The sequence below is a fragment of the Acinonyx jubatus genome, chromosome D4, assembly GCF_027475565.1.
Source record: "Acinonyx jubatus isolate Ajub_Pintada_27869175 chromosome D4, VMU_Ajub_asm_v1.0, whole genome shotgun sequence".
Classification (NCBI taxonomy): domain Eukaryota; kingdom Metazoa; phylum Chordata; class Mammalia; order Carnivora; family Felidae; genus Acinonyx; species Acinonyx jubatus.
The window spans coordinates 22,709,284-22,728,821 of NC_069391.1; the positions used below are offsets into that span (position 1 = coordinate 22,709,284).

Genomic DNA, 19,538 nt, shown 5'->3' on the forward strand with positions numbered 1-19,538 from the left:
TACTTAAGGAAGTCTCTATTTGTCATCTGGTGGAAGACCAGCATTTTTGAACATCATTACCAATAGGTTATTCTGACAAAATCCATCATATTTCCAAAGTTTGGTTTTAGAGGTTTACTTCTGGTGTCAGAGACTAGATACTTTTGGATTAAAGCAATTCCATATTTAATGGGTTGCATTTTGTCTTTTTTTGTTTTGTTTTTTAGACCTTTTTCTGATGGCAGTTTTCAAACATTCACAAACATAAAAAAGAATAATGTAACGAATACCAATACAGCCATCACCTAGATTCAACAGTTGTTAGTATTTTGCCATACCTGTTTCACTTCCTCCCATTTTGGGGGGAGGAGGAACCACTGTAAAGCAAATGCATGGCATCGTGTCCTCTCACCTCAACCCTTGTACATCAATATGCATCTCTAAAAATAGTTCATTTATATAGCCATAATACTGTTATCACACTTGACAAAATTTAATTGTTTTCTTCATGTTTATTTTTGAGAGAGCGAGACAGAGCGTGAGCAGGGGAGGGGCAGAGAGAGAGGGAGACACAGAAACAGAAGCAGGCTCCAGGCTCTGAGTTACCAGCACAGAGCCCGACAAGGGGCCCGAACCCATGAACTGTGAGATCACAGTTCTCTGAGCTGAAGTCCGTCCGGTGCTTAACCGACTGAGCCACCTAGGACCCCACACACTTAACAAAATTTAAAACAACTGCTTAATATCATTTTATACTCCTCCATATTCAGATTTCCCCAACTGCTTTTCTAAGAAGTAGTTTTGCAGTTATGTTATCTTCTAAAAACATTGGTCAGATCAGTTTTCTTCTCCACAAAACCATTTGATGACTTTTTAAGATTTAAAAGACAAGCCCATATCCCCCCTTTATTCTCTAAGTCGGAAATAGATTGACCTAGCAACCAGAATGTTTCACCACTCAAGGATAGAAAAATTAGACCCATACTGAAGGTTCCAAAGTAAGAGAATGATTATAAGTGTTAAATTATTAGTCACAAACGTAAGGAATTGCAGATACCTTGGTAGTGCTTTCAGACAAAAGCGTGAACAATTTGAGTATGAAGTATGTTTCCAGGGCCACACAACAAAGACATAGTGTGGTCTGGCTTCATCGAACATGGAACTGAGGAAAGAGCATGGGCTTAGATGTAGGTGAATTTTGGCTCAAGTCCCATGCCCTCCTAGGGCGTGTTTCAATATAGGTATCTTTTCCAGTTTTATTTCTTTTAATCTCTAGAATTCAAACTATACTGTGCTCCCAAATGTAAATGGCAAAATATCCATTCGGCATAACATGGCGCCTTAGATACCTGACATGAAATCATTTCCTTTCTCTCCCTCCCACCCCCCCATAATTGTTCTAAGAATACTTTACAGGGAGAAGGTGGTTACCTCTGCATATGGTGTGTGTAGATGATGTGCTTATGTTGTATGCCAGAAGATCCATCAAAGGAAAGCCAAGTTAGATAAACAGTCTAAGGAAAACTCCAATGCATTGCCAGGAATAAATGCATGTGTAGATAAACACTGAGATTTCTGACTTACTCTATCTTGAACCATGTTTCTATTAGAGGTAAAATTTGTTCTCATATTGCAATTTAAATTCATCTATGCTCCCTTTTGTGTTTATAAGCTCAGATAAAGCTTGAGAGGATATTTTATTTCAGAGCATGAGGGCACATTGTTTTGGTTTTTTTCAAACTAAGTAAAATAAAGGTGGGGGAAGAGAGATCTAGAGTTAATTAGCTCACATGAGAGGAGGTCATGTGATTTTTATTTAGACTGAGTCCAGGCGGTGGTGATTGGGAAATGTTTAACAATATACTCATTAAGTTTTTTTTAGATTTTAATTCCAGTATCGTCAACATACAGCGTTATATTAGTTTCAGGTGTACAATGCAGTGATTTGTCCGTGCTCATCATGACAAATTCTCTCCCTAATCCTCACCACCTATCTCACCCAGCCCCCACCCACCTCCCCTCTGGTAACCATCTGTTTGTTCTCTATAGTTAAGAATCTGTTCCTTGGTCTCTCTCTCTTTCTCTCTCTCTTTTTTCTTTGCTCATTTGTTTCTTAAATTCCACATGTTACTGAAATCATGTGGTATTCGTCTTTCTCTGACAGCTTTCCTTTAGCATTATACCCTCTAGGTCCATCCATGTCGTTGTGAATGGCAAGGTTTCATTTCTTTTTATGGCTGGATAAAATTTCATTGTATATACACATCACACCTTCTTTATTCATTCATCTATATGAGGGCACATTTTGAGTTTTCTACTCATAGAAGAAAATTGTGCAAAGATACCTGGGGTAAACCACAAAGGAGACCTTTCACGTTTGCTTCTTTTTCTTTCTAATAAATTCTTTCTAATTAGTTTAGTCTTTAGTGATTAAAGCTGTCCCTTTATCCTTCAAAAGGGACATGGTTTTCTCCCTCTTACTGCCCATTATGGTGCCATTTGCCCATTTTCCTCTTCATGTGCCTAGCTTCTCCAGCTGCGTTTCTTTGAACTGTCACTGCAGCTTTTCCATGAATAAACACTAAGATGAGGGCAATGCTCTGGTGTGTTTCCTAGCAGAGGAGAGCATAATCATAGAGTCCAGGAGATTTCTGTCTTTGGAGAACTGTACCTTGCTATATAATAAGACTGTCATTTAAAAAAATCAGCCTTCATTTGCTGTGGTGATGATATTGCCATTTCATAATTGCATAGCAGCACTTAAGAACTGCCCTTAAGTTAAACTTATTTCATAAATGATAATTCCAGGCAGGCACAGGCTGGGAGAAAGTGAAAGTGGATTGTTACTTTTTCTTTAGCATCAGACAAAATGTTTATGAAAGGGTCATGGAGTAGATTAGTTCTCGAAAGGCTAGGTTGGCAATATAGTAACTTTCAGAGATTCAGACCCCTTTGGGAGCAAGAACCTCCACTTTTGCAGGAAGAGAATAGGATATGGTCGAACTAAATAGCTGCCTGGTCTCAGAATATGTGCACTTAGATGAACCCCCATCAGCCAGCTTTGAGTGGTTTTGGAGCCTTGAGACCTCAAAAGAAGGTGCATTCATCTGGATTCATCTTTGTGCCCCAACGCTAGGGGCTTTGCATACTCCCAAACTCCGTTTAGCATGACTTTAATTGTAGTTGATCAGGTTACTAAAGAAACCTGGCAAAAACAATGGAGGGGAGGACCCAGAAGAATCCCAGCCCTATGGCTTATGTTCAGGACTTCTCTCTGACATACTGGATTATATATGAGTGACCAGTGGGAACTCAGGACTCAGCAGTCATGGTCAGGCAAAGATCCTACCTCTGTGAGCCACGTCAGGATGGAGACTCAGCTCATCAGCCTACTGTCTCTTTCAGGATTAGCTTGGCAAACTAGGGCTGCACAGCTTGCAGATGGGGCTTCAATTCGGTGACAGTGGAGAAAGAAAAGGTGAAAGAAACAAGGTGGCATGATAGGAAATCTGTGAGGATTATAGTTGTAGTTACGCCATGATGTTTAGCTTTCTCAGATGATGTATCTGGAGCATGCGTTTATTCTTTTGAGAACTTTTTTTGCATATTTTCCTTAAAATTAAAAAAAATAAATCAATACAGTATTAAATGCTGCTGCTTTTTTTGGTTAGACATTTTATTGCTTTTTCTAAACTAGTCACAGAAAAAGAAAGCAGACAAACTCTTTATAAGAATAAAAGAGTACCTAAGTGTAGGTAGTAGAATACAGCAGACTTAAATAGGTATGCAGTCCTGTCTTTTAAAAATTAAACACCTGAGGGTTTCCTGGGTGGCTCAGTTGGTTAAGTGTCTGACTCCTGGTTTTGGCTCAGGTCATGATCCCACGGTTCGTGAGTTCAAGCCCCGCATCAGCCTCTGCCCTGACAGTGTGGAGCCAGCTTGGAATTCTCTCTTTCACCCTCTCTTTCTCTGCCTGTCTCTCTCTCTCTCAAAATAAATAAATAAATAAACTTTACAAAATTGAACATCTGATATATATCCATTATATCTCAGGAATGAGAAACAACTGTTAGATGGAATATTATCCAGAAAAGCTGTATATAAGTGTGTGAAAAGTTATTAAGCACCTAGGAATAATAAGAAAATAGGTGTAAAAGCTCTTTGAGATTGTTTATCAAACTTTAATAGACATTAGAGATGACTTGGGACACCTGGGTGGCTCAGTCGGTTGAGCGTCTGACTCTTGGTTTTGGCTCAGGTCATGATCTCCTAGTTCCTGAGTTTGAGCGCTGCATCGGGCTCTGTGCTAACAGTGAGGAGCCTGCTTAGGATTCTTTCTCTCCCCGTCTCTCACTCATGCTCTCTCTCACTCAAAAATAAATAAATAAAAACAAAACAAAAGAGATGACTTAAATAGATAACTATCAGTAGATTGTAAGATTCATTGATTTGATGTGAGTTCCCTGCAAATGCATTTTATAGATTGAATGTGATCACAATAAAAATCCTATTTTTTTTTGGAAGCCTCACAGGCCAGTTGTAACACTTATATAAAAATACAAAACATAAAAAAAAACCCAAAAACGATATAATCTTAAAGGAGAAGAGCGAGGTGGGAAAAGCTGCACTTCCAGGTATCAGAATTTATTATAAAGTTATAATGAATAAGGCAGTGGGGTGTTTGTGTAAGGATAGATAAACCATCAGAAGAAATAGACACTAATCTACACACATACCATTATAAAAAAATTGGAACATGGTAATAAGGAAACATTCTGCTGTTAGACAATTTCGATGGGCTAATGGGAAATAATTTTTCATTTTTTTCATGGATGAATTACTTACTATTTTCATCTGTGAGTTCAAGAAAGGTGTGTTTAAAGGTGGTGGTTGCTTTATGAAAGTCAAGCTCTCTGGGTTACTGAATTTGAAAGTTTCAAGAGAACAGATAATACAAAAACTGAGTAAGAAGTACTCAATCCTTACAAGTAGGTGATGTGTTTCTCTCCCTTTTATAGATGAGGAAATGAAGTCCTGGGAGGGGGGTGTTAGATAACCAGCATTTCAACTCAGGTCTCACAGATTCTAAGGCTTCAGCTCACCTCCTCTGCAAATCTATGATGGTGCTTCCCATACCCCTTGCTGTCTCCCAGGAAACAGGAGTCGCAAGTGAAACACCCTCCCATATTCAGGTTATTCAATAATCACTCCTTGGGCCTGGTGTAACCTGGAAGGGTGTTGCTACCCTTCCCTCTCCTTCCTTCCCCTCCCTCTTTTACTGACATCACAGCCAATTGGCTGTGACTCAGAATGAATTAGCCGTTTTGTTGTTGTGGTTGGTTTTTTGTTTTTGTTTTTGTTTTATGTTAAGTAGACGAGCATAGAGTGGTGTAACACAGTCATATATCTGTTACCTGGCTTTGTGAAATTTGAACACTTTGATGTCATTGCTTCCAAATCTTTTGGTCTTTAATAAATGAAACAAATAATCACAGATAAAGCTGAAGCCCCTTGTAGTCTGCCAAAATATGACTCATTAGCCCTCTTGGCTCAGATCATAAGTTGATATTTGTCATCTCCTTGCATATGTTTGTGGGTATATATACTTATGTGGGAAAATATAAACAATATATAGTATTTTTGCAAGTTTTAGGTTTACTTATTTTGAGAGAGAGAGAGAGTGCTTGTGTGCATGCATGCACGCACATGAGGCCAGGGGAGGGACAGAGAGAGAGGGAGAGAGAATCCTGAGCAGGCTCCACACTCAGCACCGAGCCCAGCAGGGGGCTCAATCTCACAACTGTGAGATCATGGCCGGAGCTAAAATCAAGAGTCACAACTTAACCAACTGAGTCACCCAGGGGCCCCTATTTCTGCAGAGTTTTAACATTCTTAAAAATGGTGTACTGCATTGTACTGAATAAAATGCTTGAGTCCTCAGCATATAGAAAGCTCTACTTTGTTCATTCTCACTGCTTTATAGCATACCTTTCTGTTTATATTGCAATTTACCCGTTTTCCAGGTGACAAATAATTATGTTGCTTCTGACATTTCGGTCATAAGAAATACTCTCTTATAGAAGAGTAGCGATGAAAAGTCTTGGGCATGACTCCTTAGCATATGGGTGAGTTTTTCTAGGCTTAGACTTTCTCAGTCATGTGTATGAATGTGTCCAACTTTAGTGGTTTTTGCCAAATAGTTTTTCAAAGCACACGTGCTAAATTTTACTCCCACCAACACCGAACGACCATCCTCACCAACTCTTGATATTTTCAGACGTGTTAATTTTTGCCAAGCCAGTGGAGATAAGTTGTATCTGACTGCAGTTTGTGTTTAACTCTCTCTTACTCCCTGGAAGAGTAATCGTTTCATGTGATTATTGGCCATTAAGTTTCCTCTTCTGTGAATTGCCTATGCTTATCTTTGTCTATTCTGTTACTGCATTGTTTGGCTTTTCCCTTTTGATTTGTAGGAAGTTTTTACATTTCACTGTAAGTCTGTTTTGTGTGCATTGCCAAAATTTCTCCTAGTCTCCAGCTTCTCTTTTCACTAATTATAAAGTTCTGTTGCACAGAAGTCTTAAATTTCTAATTAGTCATTTTGTCAGTGTTTTGACCTTGTTTAGAAAAATCTATTTATGGGTTACAAATAAATGCCTTATTTTCCTTTCAAAGTCTTAGAGACTTATTTTTTCACATATTATATTTTTTCACATATTTATATTACCTGAAGTTAATTTCTGTGTATATGGCATAGTTTATTTCATTTTTTCATACAGATGAACAGTTATGCCATTTTCTCCATTGATGGGTAAAGCAAGTCTCTAATACTGAGTTTCTGGCGCTCTGTTCCTTTGGTCATTCCTATATTCTGGGGACAACATCACAATGTCTTAACTACTGTCACTTTCAATAAAATGTGGTATTCTATAGGGCAAAGAACTTCCAAGTTTTCCTGGATATTCAGATTCTTTTATAGCTCCATATCAACATTTAGGAAACTTGTCAGGCACCATGAAGAACCCTTTGGGATTTTTTTCATTTTATCGCCCTGAATTAATATATTTATAGTGGGAATATTGGCATCTTAATATCTTTCTTTACCCATAAAATATTGTCTCTGTCTATGGGAACATAGTTGATTCATGTGGCTTGATGTTAACCCAGCAAACTTGCTAAATTCTATTCATACAGTTATCTTTGTATTTTCTGTGTAACGGATTATCTCATTTGTGAAAAACAATAAGGTTTTTCTTTTTCAATTCTTTTTGTTTTTTGTTTTTGTTTTGTTTTTCTTACAGTTTGGCTATGACCACGAGTACATGCTAACAAACAGTTGGTAATTTGTTTCATTTGTTTTAAAAAGGAGTACTTCCATCAACTATGACAATTGCCACAGATCTTTTATCAAGTTAAGGAAGCTCCCTTCTACTTCTAGATTGCCAAATTATCACAAAAGGGCACTAAAACTTACCAAACACATTTATTCATGTCTATTGAGATGATCATTGGCTTTATTTTCTTACCTTGAATTTGTGTGGTGAATTATATTATTAGATATTTAAATGCTAGATCATGTTTGCATTCTGGAATAAACCCTGTTTAGTCTTGATATATAAAGCTATATTTGTATATTTTATATTTGTATATAATTATGTTATATAATTAGATATTTTAATATAATTACAATAAACATGTATAAATATATAATATGTAATATATTATATAACATATTTAGGAGCTCTCATGTATGTTCCTTAAAAATATTGGCTAATAGCTTTTACTCCTTTTTAAAAATATTTATTTATTTTGAGAGAGAGAGCGTGAGTGGGGGAAGGGCAGAGAGAGAGGGAGAGCACAATGTAGCGCTCGAATCCACGAACCATGACCTGAGCCGAAATCAAGAGCCGGACGCTTAATTGACCCAGCTACCCAGGTGCCCCATTAATTTCTTTTATTCTTAATCTCCTTGTTTGTTCTCATAGTTATGGTGACTTCATACAAAGGTAACCAAATAAACTTTGAAAATATAAAACCAAAACAATAATATCAAGTAATTTTTGGTAGGTTTGATAAATGGAAGCACAATGCTGAGTGGCGGTAACACGACACATGGGAGCAGAGGCACTGGAGGGAAGGCTTGCATCAAGGGAAGAGGGTCACCTTTAGACTTAATCAAGAGTGCATGTTCAAATATTAAGAATAAGCATTAAAGAACAGAAATAGAAAGTATGGCTGTTGAAATCTTTGAAGTGGAAAGAGGGAAATACAGAAGCTCCGTCTGTTCAGTTCGGTCTTCCATCTGATGTTCTTGGGTCTAATCCTGCTGTGGACTTTGTCCTGGTTCTCACATGTTATTCCTCCTGTGCCCTTATTCTTCTGGATAATGAGTTTGTCTTGGGTGGGGGCTGCTCTGAGAGAGTGCGACCTGTCTGGCCACACTGAGATCCGGCCCTCCGGAGAGGTTTGCTGCTAGCTAGTGCCAGACAATGTGGAGCAGGAAGGGGGAGGGGCTATCCCAAGCTCAGGACCATGGTTTCTGGCAATTTCTCCTTCTGTGGCTTCGCAGACTTGACAGGTAGTTGAATTTCAAATCGCAACTGTATGTGATTTATAGGCTTGGGGTCATGACTCCTTTTATCTGTTTCCTAGCCTGGAGCCTAAGCTAAGACAGACAAACTTCCTTGTTTTCCCCAGAGCAATTGGGTAATTTTTTTGTTTTTTCCTGGTCTACTCTTTTACTGATGTGGAGATCTTGAAGACTTCTAGCTTAGTGATTGTTCTCAATTCTAGCTCACTGCCTCCAACAAGGCTGAGGGCTCATCTTCTTTGGCCCGGTAATATTTAATGCCCAGTCTCCATAATCTGTCAATGTATTGCCAGGGGGACCTATTGCCTTGGCTTGCGGTTCCCTTTTAACTCAATAATGCATTGAGAAGACTATTACATTTTCTCCATAACCTATTAATGTTTTAATGATTTTTGTTTTCATTCCCTCCTCTTAGACCAACTCAAATTTTTCTCTGGAATTTTGGTAAGTAAAATGTTTCTCACTTTATCTCTGCCCATTACGAGGGGCTGTAACAGATATGAAGTATTTTCACGGAAGTACAATCTGCTTTCCCTAGTTTCTCTTTACATATGGACACATCTTATTCACATACGTTGTTACTTTATAAGAAGTAGTAGTATCTTGTGTACCTTTTCAGGTAAACTCAAAAAATCTTGTAGTTGCCATTCTTCAGCTACTCTAAGAATTCTAGCTTTCAAACATTTTCAGCTTCTATCAGCATTGTTTTGTGGTCCATTTTCTATCTCTAGTGGCAGATGATCTCACTTTTTTGTTTGTTTCTAATTTGAGGCTCCAAAAGCGAGTGAGAACAATTTTGCTTAATAGAGACTTAATGGCATTTAATTCTGTGCTCTTCTCTCTCTCTCTCTCTCTCTCTCTCTCTTTTGGAAGGGGGAAGAAATGTGTAGAAGGTCTGATTATTTTAGATTGAAGAACTTGAATTGCAGGGGTCTAAGAGAGCATCCACACCTTACTTTATGAATAAGAAAACCAACATTCAGAGCAGTTATGGGATTTACTGGAGACCAATTAGCTGGGGAGCATCAGAATCGGGAAGAAGTGTTCACTCCATTGTTGTACTTTAGCAGGAGTGGGAAACCAACTCAGCTTGATTTATATCTTATTACTGGTCATTTATCCAGCATAGATTAAAATCTCTCTTTTAGCATGTTGGTTGCATACATACTCACATTCTTATCTAAATAATTACTAAATCACATAAGTTTAATCACCAGTCAGTTAGCTTGTGCCAAGTATTCCCTTTTTCACTTGGTCAATGAATATATTGTGTTTCAGGAGATGAGAAATCACACTGGGTGGACTGTGAGAGGCTCTACAGTGGGGGCACCAGGGGTCTGGTACCCTTGTCAGGTGTAGTGTAGCCCAGTGCCCCACCCATACCTGGCCTTCCAGGAATGTCTGTGACTGTGCAAATAATAAATGAAGTGCACAGTGAAAATGAACACCATATGCACCTCTCTTGAGTGCGGGCTCGGCAGAATTGTTATGACTTCTTTTGAGATCACATGCTAGGGTGAGGTCAACTTCTGAGATTTGGAACATCTGCTCTGCAGAGCTCCAGGAAGCTCCTCCCTTCGCCCCATCATCCTGAGATGTGATTGGTGGATGTGAAAAAGGCATGGATGTGGGCTTCTCTTTTTAGCAGTGAGGACAGTATTTTTGGAATAATCCTGTTTCATTTACATCTTTGTTCCTTGGGCAGTGCAGAATTCTGTAACTTCTCTCATTACAGACAGATTTCTAATTATGCTGATGGGGAGTTTAGCAGAATAAAGTTTAAAAAAGTCCTGAGTTTTGCCTGATCATATTTTTGTTTCCTCTAAATTTCTTACAATAAGTAGGATAATGATTCAACGAGGTGGTTTTTTCAAAATTTTGAAAATTATTGTTACAACTGTAATGATGTGTCTTGATTCTTTCTTGTGTAGTAAGAGAAAATTAACACATTCTTCTCCCACCTTTCAAGTTCTTATCTATAAAGGGATTTTACTTCCAGAGTAGGTTATTTTTATAAGTATGCTTTCAAGAATTATTGTTATTATTATTACTATTATTTTTTTAATGTTTACTTTTGAGAGAGAGAGAGAGTGCGAGCAGAGGAGGGGCAGAGAGAGAGGGAGACACAGAATCCTTAGCAGGTTCCAGGCTCTGAGCTGTCAGCACAGAGCCCGACACGGGGTTCGAACCCATAAACTGTGAGATCATGACCTGAGCCGAAGTTGGATGCTTAACTGACTGAGCCACCCAGGGACCCCTAAAGAATTATTTTTGATATTTGCTCTAAGTTTTGGAGCCACATGAAGAGCACTTACTTAGACTCCAGTGTTTTGGAGGGTTTTGATACTTTGTGCCACTGTTTCTGCTCTATTGTGTTTTTTATTTTTACTTTTCTCATGGCTTACTTGCCTTTGTAGTTTTTAGGAAGGAAATGTAGATGTTCTTTGGGACTGCCCACATTTTTGAGACCATTGTATATTATCCTCATATGGGGAACATGAATATGGTTGGCTGTAGAATTTATGGACCTCATTTTCTCCTTGTGATGGAGATTCTGATCACTTGTGTTCTGTCCTTTGGAATTCTATGGCAGTAGCTTGATGATACCCTGTTCTGTCTCTTTGTTTAGATGTTGATTTGTTTGCTTTTTGTTTATTTTTATTTTTTTGTACTTAAAGATTTTTATCTTTACCCTTGAGATTCCAAAATCTAACCAAGCTGTATCTACATTTTAGTTGTTTTTAATTAGCTCTGTTTTGTAATTTATATAAATGTAAACCAGTAATCTGAGGTCTTTTCTTTTTTTTTTTTTTAACGTTTATTTCTTTTTGAGACAGAGAGAGACAGAGCATGAACGGGGGAGGGGCAGAGAGAGAGACACAGAATCAGAACCAGACTCCAGGCTCTGAGCCGTCAGGCCAGAGCCCGACTCGGGGCTCGAACTCACAGACCGCGAGATCGTGACCTGAGCTGAAGTCGGCCGCTTAACCGGCTGAGCCACCCAGGTGCCCCTGAGGTCTTTTCTTCTTAAGCAGGAACTTACGTTTCAAGCCATATTACTTCAGCTTTGTCCTAATCTTTCTTGGAGTCCTAGTATAACCACACGTTTCCATCTGTGTGCCTCCTTTCCTTATATTCCTGCCATCCCTCACCTTCTCTGAGCGCTGATGATTTTCTTAAGTATGTCTTCAGCCTGCCATTTCTGTTTTCTGGAATTTTTACACTCCATTTCACTGTTTGAATTGCTGTTTTTAATTCAGAATTGTTTTCCATCTCTTTGGTGGGCACAATAGTGGTTTTTCAAAGATGTCTGATACTTAGTCTCTGGAACCTGTGAATATGCCTTGCTTGGCAAGATGTGATTAAGTTAAGGATTTTGACATGGGGAGATTGTCTCGGGTTATCTGGGTGGACTCAGTCTGGGTGGACCCTTGTGGAATCACAAGGGTCTCTAAATGTGGAAATGAGGTGGGGCCAGGGGAGCTGGTGTTAGAATGAGGTAATGTGAGAAAGACTTGATGAGCTATTGCTGGCTTTGAGGATGGAAGTAGGCCATGAACCAAGGAGTGTGGACAGTCTCCACAAGTTGGAAAAGACAAGAAAAATTCACTCTAGAACCTCTGGAAAGGAACACAGCTCTGCTAACACCTTGATTTTAGCCCAGTGAAGCCCACTTTGGACTTCTGACCTCTAAGACTATAAAATAATAAATTTACATTTAAGCCACTAAACTTAATAATGGTTATTTGTTACAGTAGCAATAGGAACTATTACAATCTCTATGTAGTTTTTACTGGTTTTTTGTTTGGTGGTTTGTTGTGTTTTTTTCATTTTGGTCTTCATGATGGCTTGTTTTATTTTCAGTGCTAGTACCCTAACAAAGTACGTTGAGAATCCTGTAACTTAATCTTTTTCTTTTTAAACACCCCCCCCCCCCCCACCATAAACCTGCTTCAAGGGGAGGTGTTTTCTGTTCTTCAGAATGGTCCTCTCCTTTGCGGTTGCATTTTTGTCTTACCATATTTGATAATTTTTTGCTGTTTGCTCTGTCATTATAGGCATGACTACCTGAATGGGTTCTAGTCCAGTCATAGTTAAGTTAGATTCTCCAGAGCTTGGTGTGGGTTTCACCCTAGGTCCCTTCGGTCCTGAAGAAGTAAGAAAGCCTGTGGCCGTTACCCTATTGGTGGCTCTGCCAGGGTCTCCTTCACTTAATCTCCAGCCTTGCTTCTGCTTGTAGATGAAAAGAGAGGGGATTTAATTCTTCTCTCAGTTCAATCCTGTTTTACATTCCTCTTTTTCTCAGGTATATTCTGCCTTTTACTACTTTAATCCCAGGCACATTTTATACTGTCTTAGTATTTAGCTGTCAATTTTTATGACATACAAAGTTGTTATCCAGAATTTTCTTAGTGTAGAATTTTAAATCTGAGGTTAACCTTATGTAAAATTTAGCTCAATCTTCTTATTTCACAGATGATAAAATAATCGTGTAAGTTATGTCATTAAAGGTGGTATGGCTTTAACGATTCAGTTTTTGAAGGATCCGAGATGGCAGAGGATTTGGTCACGTGCCATTTGCTAATGCAGCATGTGGGATACACTAGAGAATATCTGTCAGTTTCACTCTTCTTAACACATCGTGGCTTGAAAAGACAATTTGCGCTTTTTTATATGTTTTTATCCTTAGTTTAGTTTTTCTAAGTTGGGAAAAGCGAAGAGGCTGCCTGTATCACCAGTTGACTTTGTTAACAGTTGGTGTTCAGAAGTTGGAATGCTGTGAAGTACTATGTGCTTCGTATTTGGCGTAAAAATGTAGGTGTCCAGAAAAAGTAAATGGTTATAGGAGCTAAAGGAAAGAAGGCAGCCTTGCATTTATAGTTAGAATATATTTTTTGTATATTGTATATCCTTTCCAGAAAGGAAAGTTATGAAGTGTAAACATCTCTGGAATTATCTTTAATGGATTAATGCAACCTATATATTTGGCATCTAATCTGTCTAACGGTTGGATGCTATACGACAGTGAACAAGAAGGTGAGAATCTCTGTTCTGATAGGGTTTATAGCCTAGTATGAGGAAGAGTTAATTGAGCAATTATTAATATATGTTGTGGTGAGTGCTGTTATGGGATAAATATAGGGAATTGCAGTAGAAAACACCTTGCCTAGACTTGGGAATGGTTAGGGAAGTTGAGTAGAAAGAATAACCTTTCAACTGCACGAAGAATGAAAAAAAGGGAGCCAGGTAAAAATAGAGGGAAGATTGTTTGGGGCCAGTGGAAGTCAAGGTGTGGTCCCTGGACCGGCAACGTCAGTATCGCCTGGGGCCCCACTTCACATCTGCTGAATCAGAAATTTTCAGAATATGCCAGTAGTCTGTATTTTAAAATCCCTCCAATCTGCGTTGTCTCCAATCTGATGTAGAAAACCACTGCTCTGAGAAACGGAGATGAGAGAGAGCACAACACATTACATAGAGCTGAAGCAGAGAGTTGGAAGTCATTAATAGTTTGAGTTGAGGTTGGAGGGCAGGTGAGGCCTGATAAGGTGGTTGAAGAGTTTAGATTTTTATCTTAAGTGCACTTGTAAGCCATTGGAGCATTTTCAGTAGGAAAACAGCTTGGTCAACCTTGTCTTTTAGAAAGATCACTAGAGAGGAGATGGGCACTGGGTAGAAAGAACACTTAGTAATCCCCTGTAGTAATAATGCTGGTGGCCATGAGGATGGAATAAAGTATGCAGGTTGAGTAGATGCTTAGGAAGGAGAATATACAGGGTTTGGTTATTAAGTGATGAGAATAAGGGGAGAAGGAATTCCCAGGGTTAGCCCTCAGGCCACTGGGGACATAATGGTTCTCCAGGCTCGGGAATAGAGAAGATGGCAGTAGCAAGTTGGGGATCATGAGGGAAATTGTGACTTTGTGTTTTATTTTGAGCACAGACACTGAGTACTGAGTGCCCTATGGGGTAGTTAGTCAGAGATACCAGTAGGCAATTTGATATTTGGCTAGAGCTTAGGAAAAAAGTATATGTTAAATTTGGGAGTATCGCTGGTATATAAGATAATTGAAATCTTGGGGGACATATTAGAAAACTCAGTGAAAATGTGTTGACTGAGTATATAACCAGTGTAGAAAGATCAATGTTGTGCAGAACGTGGGGAACCCTCAGAAATAACTAAGAAGGACCAGCAATAGAGAAGGATCAAAATCCAGGAGAGTATGATGTCATGAAAGCCAAAGAAAGAATTATCTGAAAAGAGTTTTTCAGCCATGTGTCTAATGCTCTGAAGACAAGACTGGTGTTACTTGGGGAAGTTACATGGAACGAAAGAATTTAATGGAGTGGATTTGATGGAGGGGTTGGGGTCGAAGCCCTACTATAGTTAATTGAGATGTTAGTGAGAAATGAAGTAGTTGGCTATGAAGGAGAAAAAGGATCAAAGCTGCAAGGTCAAATGGGGTCATGACAGACCTGTCTCTTTCTCTCCTCTCCTCTCCTCTCCTCTCCTCTCCTCTCCTCTCCTCTCCTCTCCTCTCCTCTCCTCTCCTCTCCTCTCCTCTCCTCTCCTCTCCTCTCCCCTCCCCTCCCCTCCCCTCTCCTCTCCTGGCAGAAACTAAACTTACTTGAATGTAGATAGGAAAGATTAAGGGGAGAGGGAGAGAAGGAGGAGTGAGGGGGAGATACAAGGAGGAGAAAGGAAACAATTTATAGAACAAAGTTCTTGAAATAGTAGGAACACATTAACACTTGGATGATAAAAGGTATACTCCTTCCATTGTAACAGAAGGAGAAAGGATGGATTCTTGACTAGGTCTTTTTTTGCTGGGAGAAGGGTGAAGGAGTCCCAGTCTGATGATTTCTGTTTTCCTCCTGTGGCAATTGCTGTGAAAAGAGGGAAGATGGGACTCAAAAGAGAACAGTAGGTGAGCTTAAGTTAGTCACTATGGAGAAAGTAGAGAATAACAATTAGGGAGAAAACCAGACTTCTTGTGCTACTGAAGTCTCAGATGAGGTTAGACTTATGAATTTATGTCAGAACCAATCTGCCAGATGTGTTGATTTTCTCTAACATTGCTCAGAAGCCTTGCTGTCGGTGTGGAAGTGGCAACCAACTGCACTCATCCAAGACTGGGGTTGCTCCAAGAAATTGTTGTGGAGGTATATCCAGGCAAGTAGATTAAAAGAGAAAGGTCTCTTCTTCCTTATCTGAAGTTACAAAATTCAACAAGGGCCGAAAACTGAAGATTTTTTCAAAAGTCACCTAGTGGCAAAGCCTGCTCAGAATGAATTTATGTGAGGCTATTTATAACCTTTATTTATCAAATTTGTATGTATTCATGCATTTTGCTTTAGAAAATAATGTGTGTGATTATGGGATGATGCTCTAAATTTTGATGGGGATGTTACATCATTTAAGGGTGATCTACTGTGTACCTGTTCTTAAACCCAGACAAATTTTGAATTCTGAAGGCTATCTGACCTCAGAATCTTCAAGAAGGGAATGTGTTCCTGTGTTAGCAATAAAGAGGCTGAAACATACTATGAAATCTAAGCCATATAAAGAAAAAAGGGGAGATGGGGAAGGTAATCCATTAGGGATCCAAAGGTAGGATGCTTAAGGAAATAGATGAATTTGAAGAACTGATGTATTTGGGATCAAATGAGAAAATTGGAAGAATGGGAAGTGTGGTCAGTAATCAAATGTATAATTTATTTCCAAAGGGAGACAGTTCTGAGTGGTCACAAATTGCAGGGTGTGACCATGGGAATGGGCAGCTGAGTTGTAATGGAATAGAAGAAGGTCATTAGAGATGAGGTCAAGAAACTGAGAGGCAAGAAAACTAGATGAAATAGCCAGAGTACTGGCAAGATTTGGGGTGCAATGGGACACTGCAAGCCGGTTCTCAGATCTCCAGTGAATGAAACTTTTGGAAGGTACATCAGATACCAAAATGTGTAAGACAAGGTCTTCTTTCCTTTCTTGGGCAACAATCTCAAGAAACAGGTGATAAATAACAATACACGTGGTAAGTGTAATGACAGAAACATGATCTAAGAGCTATTAAAGTCTAAATAAGAGGCTTTAAATGTCTGGACAAGTCAGAAGACTAACCATTTAATAAGCATTTCACACTGTTCCAGAATGTTCAGCTTTCGGTAGACATTTATGCGCAAACCTGTAGATATTCAGTGGAACATTTGGTCAAAAATGGTGGTTGAAACTGTCGTATTTGCTAAGTCATTTATTAAACGTACAAGATAAAAAAGAAAAAGGATGTGAGCTGTCTTAAATAATTTCTGATTCTAGGAGTCTCGGAAAAACTGAAGGCTTCAGGCAAAGTGATTTATTCTTTTTGATGTGTAGTTTTCTCATGTCTCCTTTATGCTACTTTATCTAATTTTGTTTCAGTAGTTTTATTGACTACCTATATTCTGTTATACACTTGTTCAGTCCTTTTTTGGATTCAAGTGAGTATAATTAATAAATGAATATATTCGAATTGATGTTGCAAAATAAGAAAAGACCCAATAAAACATGATCACTTCACATTTTAGAAAAACCTGAAGCATGCTTCACTTTTTGTAGAGCAGTGTCAAAGTGTCAACTGCTCTTTGGAGGTTACATCAGATAACATATTTCTTATGTGCTCCAAAAAGAAAAACGTCCTCCAACGTCGTAGATTGGTTGACAAATGCTATTCTGGGGATAGGGAGTCATGGGGGTAGACAGTGCTGACCACAGGAATGTCGAACAGCAAATGCTGGCTTTGGGCTAAGAAGCTTTGATGCAGAGTGACCTCTTTGAAATGTTGGTGCTGATGGTCTTTGTGGGGCCTTGCATTACAAAATGTTTGTTACAGATGGAACATACAATGTGAGAACAGAAATGAAGAATAATAGGGCAATAATACCCTATCTGTAAACCAACTATGTTTATAGATTCCCTAAATAACAGGTCAAAATAGGTTTCACTATGGTAAATATTCCAATTGTAATTCTCTGCAAAGTTTTCATCTGTCTCATGTATTTTAAGCAAGATTTCTGGGCCATGTGGCTTTTCTAGTAGACTTCAATGACATACAGCCACCAAGCACAGACCTTGTCATTTTTTTAACTCCAACTGTCTTTAATCTTGAGGGCAGTAATACAGTGAAAAGCCTTGGGGTTTCAACATAATAATAGAATGTTATGCAGGGTCAGATTTTCAAATTCTTTGCTTTTTTTTTTTTTTTTTGCCACATTTACCATACTATACATCTTTAAATTTGGATCTGTGGTTTCTTCTTTCTTTCTTTTTCATCTTTTTTCCCCTTCTCTTTTAGTTCACAGCCATGAATGAACCACAGTGCTTCTACAATGAGTCCATTGCCTTCTTTTATAACCGGAGTGGAAAGTATCTTGCCACAGAATGGAACACAGTCAGCAAGCTGGTGATGGGACTTGGAATCACTGTTTGTATCTTCATAATGTTGGCCAACCTACTGGTCATGGTAGCAATCTATGTCAACCGCCGCTTCCATTTTCCTATTTATTACTTAATGGCTAATCTGGCTGCTGCAGACTTCTTTGCTGGGTTGGCTTACTTCTACCTAATGTTCAACACAGGACCCAATACTCGGAGACTGACTGTCAGCACGTGGCTTCTCCGCCAGGGCCTAATTGACACCAGCCTGACAGCATCCGTGGCCAACTTACTGGCTATCGCAATTGAGAGGCACATTACGGTTTTCCGCATGCAGCTCCACACACGGATGAGCAACCGGCGGGTCGTGGTGGTGATTGTGGTCATCTGGACTATGGCCATCGTTATGGGCGCTATACCCAGTGTGGGCTGGAACTGCATCTGTGATATTGAAAATTGTTCCAACATGGCGCCCCTCTACAGTGACTCTTACTTAGTCTTCTGGGCCATTTTCAACTTGGTGACCTTTGTCGTAATGGTGGTTCTCTATGCTCATATCTTTGGTTATGTTCGCCAGAGGACTATGAGAATGTCTCGGCATAGTTCTGGACCCCGGCGGAATCGGGATACCATGATGAGTCTTCTGAAGACTGTCGTCATTGTGCTTGGTAAGTTTTGTCTCGACTGTTAAACTTACTCTGTGGATTTTCAGTGTCTTAACATAAACCATATTAATTTAGGATGATGGTAGACAACAAATGAGCATCACCAGGTGTGTGTGTATATTCAGGAATTACAAGGGGATGAGGTACTTTATAACAAATGTCTGTGGTGAAGTCAGCACACAAGTCTTTTTATAATTGCAGAATTGGTGTTAGGGAAATGTCTCAGTGGTGTGCTAAACGATGATGATGTGAAAGGGGCCATGAATGAGTTTCGCTATCAAATATTGAAAATACCAGCTTTCAAAAGGTTTCCATACAGCCCAAATTATGTTACTTTTGCCTGGTGGTCTTTTAATTTTAGGTTTTCAGATAGAAAGTGCTTTTATGTAATATACATATGCTTTCATGTGTAGTCATTTTTATGAGGCCATTTCTTTTTTTTTTTTTTTTTTTTCAACGTTTATTTATTTTTTTTGGGACAGAGAGAGACAGAGCATGAACGGGGGAGGGGCAGAGAGAGAGGGAGACACAGAATCGGAAACAGGCTCCAGGCTCTGAGCCATCAGCCCAGAGCCCGACACGGGGCTTGAACTCACGGACCGCAAGATCGTGACCTGGCTGAAGTCGGACGCTTAACCGACTACGCCACCCAGGTGCCCCATTTATGAGGCCATTTCTAAATAAGTTATCTTTCACATTCTGTAGTTGTTGCTACATACATGGAGGTAAACGTATCAAGGTTTTATATAGGTTTGCTGCACAAAATGGATTGGAATTAATAGCATTCTATGACCATCTTTATAAAAACTTATGTTTTATTCATTGATTTTGTTTTTAGTGGTGGAAATTAATTCATATTTCAAGGTGAAGAGCAAGATTTTATTCTTTTATATACA

At 39.0% G+C, this 19,538-nt stretch overlaps 1 protein-coding gene across 1 annotated transcript in view; it reads left to right on the top strand.

The window, feature by feature from the left end:
- The window catches only part of LPAR1 (lysophosphatidic acid receptor 1), a 279,363-nt gene that overhangs the window by 205,816 nt on the left and 54,009 nt on the right, over nucleotides 1–19,538 (top strand). Inside the window, exon 8 of the mRNA XM_053204809.1 lies at nucleotides 17,898–18,645. Within this exon, the coding sequence (XP_053060784.1) occupies nucleotides 17,898–18,645 (748 nt within the window). The remainder of the gene's footprint in view (nucleotides 1–17,897; nucleotides 18,646–19,538) is intronic.